This window comes from Nicotiana sylvestris, chromosome 2 (genome assembly GCF_000393655.2).
Source record: "Nicotiana sylvestris chromosome 2, ASM39365v2, whole genome shotgun sequence".
In the NCBI taxonomy this organism is placed as follows: domain Eukaryota; kingdom Viridiplantae; phylum Streptophyta; class Magnoliopsida; order Solanales; family Solanaceae; genus Nicotiana; species Nicotiana sylvestris.
Window position 1 is genome coordinate 8306322 of NC_091058.1, and position 7317 is coordinate 8313638.

The following is a 7317-nucleotide window of genomic DNA, read 5'->3' on the forward strand; positions in this document are numbered from 1 at the left end:
AATGTTACAAGTATAACTGTATAAGTTAACTTGTCACCTCATTTAGAGAAGGAATTAATGAACAGATTATATTGCTTCGTTTGCCAAAAAATAATCAAACATTGACAAAGATATTATTAATATTAGCTTAAAAATCTCAATGGAGTACAGATTGAATCAGATTGTAAAATTCATGTGTTTAATATAACAATTTAAAATTAATGAGTTCAAATATAATAATTATTCCTATTTAATTTTTAAAATTTTTATATTATATTTATGCTCCATATTAAAATACTAATTCAAATAAATTCACAATTTATGAACTCCATCCGCTACTACAAAGGAGTGAGGGGCGCGCGTGTAGTTAGCTGTGATGTTAAATGATGGCATTTCAATTTTGGATCAATGGCTTGTCTCCACCTTTGCTATTGAACCCACATTGTCTCTTTCCACTGTAATTAGCCAGCACTTGCTTCATTTTCAAGGTCCCCAAAAAGTTGGTTCGCCTTTAATTAGCATCAAAGATAAAATTCACGAATTTACCCTAGTGAAAATTCAGTGATTTTGAAGTAATTTCTACTTACAGCCTACTGCTCCATGCGTCGGGTAACGTTTTGAAGACACCATATGTTTTAAGCTATTCTGGGATCGAAATTGAAAGGAAAACACTTACCCCTGCTTTTTCATCTTATTACGTCAATTGCCATCATACAATTTGGTAAATAAAGGACATTTTTGAGGCATTCTCGAGGCCCAAATTGCCAAGTCAAACTGCTTTAATTGAACATCTATTTGCCCCTGTTTTGTACATTATTACATCAATTGCCATCACATATTGATGTAAATAAGCGAAATTTTGATGTATTTTCAAGGCCCAAAATGTAGATTGCCACGTGGAACAGCTTTTGCTTCTTTGTTTTAAACTTCTACATTGATTATTGTAGGCCTACTAAATTCTTATTGCTTTATTTATTAGACTCCACTGCTACTGAAGTGATGATATCATTGTATGTACGTGGTACAATACTCTATTTTTCAGCTCTTACAAGTTATATTTTATAGTTTTATTTTGTGTAACTTTTAAATATTTATGTACTTTGATAATATCATTTATTGTTACTATATATTTTTTATCAATCAAATTTTATTTGGGGATGAGAGGAATTACATCACAAGATATATTATAAAATAGTTCAAAATATAAAAAATAAAATATCAAATAAAAATGGTGAGAAAACTAAAACTACTAAGATTTTTACAAAAATTAAATAATCCACAATTTATATGGTGATAGTAGCAAATGTTTGGTAAATAAAATTTAAGAAAAGAAATTAGAAAATTAGAAACATTTACCAGCCTATTATAAATATTATGTTAGATTATTTTTGTGCAAGCTTTTATTTATCTAGAGTTACATATAGATAAACTAAAATGATCACTTAGTGAGAATAAGAAAAAACTTAAGCTTTCTTGAACCGAAATATATTTCTTTCGGAGGGAAGTTGAGAAGGAGTGTACAATTAGGAGTACAACATCAACGACATATCAGTGTAATCCCACAAAGTGAAGTCTGAAAAAGGTAGGATGTATGTAGACCTTACCTCTATATTTGTGGGGTAAAGGTTATTTCAAGACAATTTTTGAAATCAAACTAGAGTGAAAAATTAAATCGAAATAATTTAAAGTTAAATTTTAAATAGAAAATTATAAAAACTTTTTAAGTACCATTAGAAAAACTTACATGCACTATATTGGCCTATCGGCCCCGTCCTTTTTGATATCAAATTATGTAATCAACTTATTTTTACGACAACAAACTATAAATATCACAAGATTTTTTCCATTAGTAGAATCAATTACCAAATTAAAAGATGAACATCTAATGTTTCATTTACTAAATTCTCTCAAATAAAACTTAGAAAACAAAAAAAATATTGACAGGTCAAACAAGATTAATATGTTAAGGCTTAATTGGACTTCAAGAACTTATATGAATATATATTTTTAAAATACAATAGAAGTCCAAAGTAAGAAAATAATTATTCCTTCTGATTTTAAATACTCTTGCAAGTTTTAACTTTTAGAATTGGGCCCGGGCTCAGCACGGGCTAAAGTAACTAGTAGACTATAGAGAGGAGAAAGTTACTCAAGGCCAACACATAACTGAAAGACTAGAAATAAAGTGGACCCCAAAACTTTGTTTGTTTCACAATTCTAGCAGAGAGCATTGGTTGTGAGAAGTGAAATTGAGAAAAATATATTGAACTTTGTTGAACTATACGCTCAACCCATTTTTATTTGCCTTAGTGATGGATGCTTTGACACATCATATTTAAGGGGAGGTGTCATGGTGTATGCTATTTGCTAATGACATTGTTCTAATTGACGAGACGAGGGCAGGTGTTAACGAGAGATTGGAGGTTTGGAGACAGACTCTCGAGTCTAAGGGTTTCAAATTGAGCAGGTCTAAGACAGAGTACATGCAGTGCAAGTTTAGCACTGAGTTGAGAGATGTAGGCGGGGACGTGAGGCTTGGGTCACAGGTCATCCCCAAGAGAGATAGCTTCAAGTACCTTGGGTCGGTGATTCAAGGGGACGGAGAGATCGACGAGGACGTCACTCACCGCATAGGGGCGGGCTGGATGAAATGGAGGCTTGCATCTGGAGTCTTGTGTGACAAGAAAGTGCCACCGATACTCAAAGGTAAGTTTTATAGAGCTGTGGTTAGACCGACAATATTGTATGGGGCAGAGTGTTGGCCGGTTAAGAACTCCCATATCCAGAGGTTGAAAGTAACAGAGATGCGGATGCTGAGGTGGATGTGCGGGCACACTAGGATAGACAAGATCATGAATGAAGATATTCGGAGGAAGGTGGGCGTCGCCCCTGTGGATGACAAGATGCGGGAAGCGAGGCTCGTATGGTTCGGGCACGTGCAGAGGAGAAACATTGATGCCCCGGTGAGGAGGTGTGAGTGGTTGGCCGTGGTGGGGACGAGAAGAGGTAGAGGGAGATCTAAGAAGTATTGGGGAGAGGTGATCAGGCAGGACATGGTTCGTCTGCAGATCTCCGAGGACATGGTCCTTGATAGGAAGACGTGGAGGACTAGCATTAGAGTTGTAAGATAGGGGTAGTGGAGCTTTCCTTACTGCATGCCGGGGGTGAGGCGGGGTTGGATTAGGGTTGATCTTAGATGGTTTGCAGTTTATGTTGAACCCACACTATTCTTGTTGTTTATCTTAGATTCCTTAGACTCTAGTTACTGTTATTGCGTGTCATTCATCTTTTGATTTTTATGCTTCTGTTACTATAATGGTTTTTACTGGAGTTACTAATGAATTCTCTTTTCTTTTCTTGTTTTCCTTGTTTTTCTTTATTTCCGTTGTTCTGAGCCAAGAGTCTATCGGAAACAGCCTCTCTATCCTACCGGGGCAGGGGTAAGGTCTGCGTACACATTACCCTCCCCAGACCCCACTATGTAGGATTTTACTGGGTAGTTGTTGTTGTTGTTTGCTGAACTATACTCCACTGTTCAAGTTTATGTGATATAATTTAACCTACAGCTAATTGTTTGGATGACATATCGTTTCATAATGTATTGTATCATTTGATGAATACAATGTTTGAATAGATTGTGTTGTTTGTAGTCGTTTTATGATATCATGCACCAGCACTATGAAGAATACAACAAGCAATATTATAAAGAAAAATTATTATATAAAAAGGTAGGTTAAATGATAAAATAAAATTATTTAACAATAATTAAGGGTGAGATTGAGAGAAAAAGACAAGGTAACCATTTCGTTAACGACTGATTTAATTATATGATACAATAAAATTTAAGTCACAATCAAAATAAGCATCGTATTTAAAGTAATAATACAATAAATTACAACATGTAACAACCATCCAACCAAACTGTTACTATTAAATTTCTTAAACAAAAAAACTAGATTTTTGAAACTTAATATCTTAAATATAAATAATTATTAAATTTTTTAAAATTTGTGATTTTAAACTTGCTATAACATTTGTGTGGATATAAAATATTAAGAAAATTGAGAAGTTTTGAAGTTAAATTGCTTTCAAATATAAAAATATTCTATTTATTTTTACAAGGTCTAATAAGGAAATAAAGTCACGTAAATGGAAAAGAATGGAGTTTTAAATTACTGTATGCTAATGACACTCTAATTTAGAATTATAAAATAGTTAATGAAATAAAAAAAAAAACTAAGCTGACATTAATTAAAATTACATAAGTGTATTTAAATGAGATACGCTTTCATTAGTTTGAAAAATAGAAGACAGATGTAAGCAAGTTTTTACGTTATATTTCCCCCTTCGAAGGCTCAAATAGTCTTTCTTCACCTCAATTTGATTTGCCAAAAACCCCCAATCCCCTTTATTTTTCACTCCTCAATAGTTCATAGCAGCCATTTTCTGCTCCAACAAGAACACCAACCTTGTTATACGCAAACCGTTTCCCTTTTCCAAAACAAAAAGGTTGACAGTTTCTACCACTCGTCTTGCCACTGACGGGGTCGTTTTAGAATTTTGTCCATTCTCTTGCTGGCTTTTTCGATTAAGACATAAACCTTTCTATAGAAAGAGTGGGGAAAGGAGAAGGAAATGTGATGGAACTGCTGAAAGGGTCTTTCTCCGCCCTCTTCTTTTGACTTCCATTTTTCTCTTACCCCCTTTTATCAACTTTTTCCTTTCTTTTAGTTTTGGCATCGCCTGAATTGGAGGTTTTTTGGGGGTCCTTTGCTGATCTTATTCAACCTCCGATCATTGCGAAACTTTCGTTTTTCTATCGCATGATCTAATAAGTTTAGGTTCTGATTGTTGAGATTTTTCTTTTTTTGTCGGCACATCAATTATGATTTTATCCAAACTTCTTATTTAGTTAGAAAAATAAATCAAAAGATTTTATTTGTGAGGCTTTCCATTTTACCCAAAACAGCGTGCCCTGTTTTGCAGGGAGAACAGAACCTTCCGTTTTCTCTTTTTTTTTTTTCTCTCTCTCTCTCATCGATTGCAGTGATTCTCTTCTCTTCAATTTTAATTTCAGTGCTATTTATTTCTATTTTCCTCGAATTCTCAAATTCTTAAATTTTTCAATCCCTCGATTTGGTTGCTTAATCTTGGAATCTCTACCCAATCCCATTATACCACCCACCTCAATCACCTGAGAATGTTCTTCTAATCTCTTCTTCCCATATAAAAATACTCATTTGATTGAATTCTATTCTTTAGCCGACCTCTTCGGCGCTGAGTATTCTTGTGCCTTCTACAAATCAGTTTCAATAATGGGTTGTGCAACTTCAAAACCAAAAGTATGCCGCAAGTGCCGGGCTCCATGTTCGCCGGTCCGCCGGAGCTACTCAATGCACGACGACAGCTACCATCATTTGGTGGCGCTCACTTCCTCCACGTTAGGATCTCTGAAGCTCGATCCACTGAACCAGAGTCAATCTATCAAAGACGATCGATCTTCTTTTGGCCATTGTGATACTGATGAAGTTATGAAGAGTTGCAAAGAAGAGTTCGCTATGGGTTTAATTGAGGCAAAAACATGGTCTCAAATGATCAATGAGAAAATCCCGAAAGCGATTCCCAAAACTCCCATTAGAACTCCACCTGGCGAGCCAGAAACTATCAATACTTGGGAATTAATGGAAGGTCTTGAAGATAGTAGTCCGCTAAAACTTTCTCACCATGTCCGTAGCTTTTCTTTTCATGTTTCTCCAAATCCAGTTCCTTCTCTGTACGATCTACCTACACCCAGAGTAAAAGATCATATTGAAGGATCCCCAAAGCCATTGTGGGAGGAAATAACTGAAGATGAAACGAACTCAAATTCAAACGATACGTCTATCGTCTCTGAGTTTGATCCTGAAGTAATTTCTACTTTAAGAAAAGCATTAGAAGATCTCCCACCTGCAAATCCATTTCACCTTAAACCATTAATTAGTGAAAACCAGCAGTCAGGAGCCGACAAGGAAGATTCATTGGAGATAACGGATGTCATAACGGACGTGAAGAAAGTAAATGGGGAAGTAACAGAGTACAAGGTTTGTAAAGATAAACTAGTTGTTTATTTCACGAGTCTAAGAGGCGTGAGGAAAACATACGAGGATTGTTGTCACGTTCGTGTGATTTTAAAGGGACTAGGTGTGAAAATCGACGAGAGAGATGTATCGATGCATTCAGGGTTTAAAGAAGAGCTGAAAGAATTACTGGGAAATGAATACAGTGGAGGTGGATTGCCTAGAATATTTTTAGGGAAAAAATATATTGGTGGAGCTGATGAAATAAGGCGAATGAACGAGGATGGGAAACTCGAGAAGTTTGTAGAAAACTGTGAAAAAGTCGAGGATGGTGGTGGCTATGGAGGTTGTAACTGTGAGGCCTGTGGAGATGTTAGATTTGTACCATGTGAGACGTGCTCGGGGAGCTGTAAAATATATTATGAAGCAGATTATGAAGAAGATGAAGAAAATGACCAATTGGATGAAGATGAATATGGCTTCCAACGATGTCCAGATTGCAATGAAAATGGGCTAATTCGATGTCCAATTTGTTGTGATTATTAAGGTTGATTAAAAACTTTGTTGGTCCTTTTGGATTAATTGTTTCTCTTTTTTTTGAGATGATGTTTGGTGTACAGTGAGGAGTTTTGATTGAACTACTAATATAGTCAGAGCGTGAAAAGCCATAAATCCAAGCTCTGGAGTTGTGGTGTAAGAGTCTAATGTAATACATTTTCTAGGTAAAACCAGAAGCTTATACAATTTTGAAATTTTCCTGTTTGTGAAGTAATTTATGTAATTCATATCAGATATATGTTGGATTTAGGCAAATTTGAAATTTTAAAATTTAAATTAGTAAGTTTAAAATACGATTATTTTATTTCTTTGTAACAATGTTCCACTTAATATACAGATGTAATACATTCTTTTTAAAACTTAACTATATATACAACCCGAATTGAAATGAACTGGTGTACTTGTACCCACTTCTTTGAATATGCATCCGTCGGCCGAAGAAATTTAAATGCCTTGGGTTCTATTTTCAAAATTTTGCTTTAACTAACTCACAAAAATTAAAAAATGACTCCAAATTATATTTATATCCAAATACAACTCTAATTTTCAAATATTATTTTCACTTGAATTTTTTCCCCATTTTCTTCCGGAATTTTACAATTCTCATGTCGAAACGCCCACTTAATGCTTTAGGTTCTATTGATTAACTGCATTTCAAACTAGGAGTCTCTGCTCTTGTCTTTGATCAACCGCATTTCAAACTAGGGAAAATATTTTGTGGTCA

At 34.7% G+C, this 7317-nt stretch overlaps 1 protein-coding gene across 1 annotated transcript; it reads left to right on the forward strand.

Moving 5' to 3' along the window:
* The first annotated feature begins 4347 nt into the window (after positions 1-4347).
* On the forward strand, positions 4348-6803 carry LOC104212817 (uncharacterized protein At3g28850-like). Its single transcript, XM_009762168.2, has one exon. It carries the CDS (start codon positions 5295-5297, stop codon positions 6579-6581), a length of 1287 nt encoding a protein of 428 aa, XP_009760470.1. The 5' UTR covers positions 4348-5294; the 3' UTR covers positions 6582-6803.
* Positions 6804-7317: the final 514 nt, after the last annotated feature.

What these genes read in the sequence shown, in the direction of transcription:
- LOC104212817 (XM_009762168.2), top strand. Translation starts at nt 5,295, where the DNA reads ATGGGTTGTGCAACTTCAAAACCAAAAGTATGCCGCAAGTGCCGGGCT.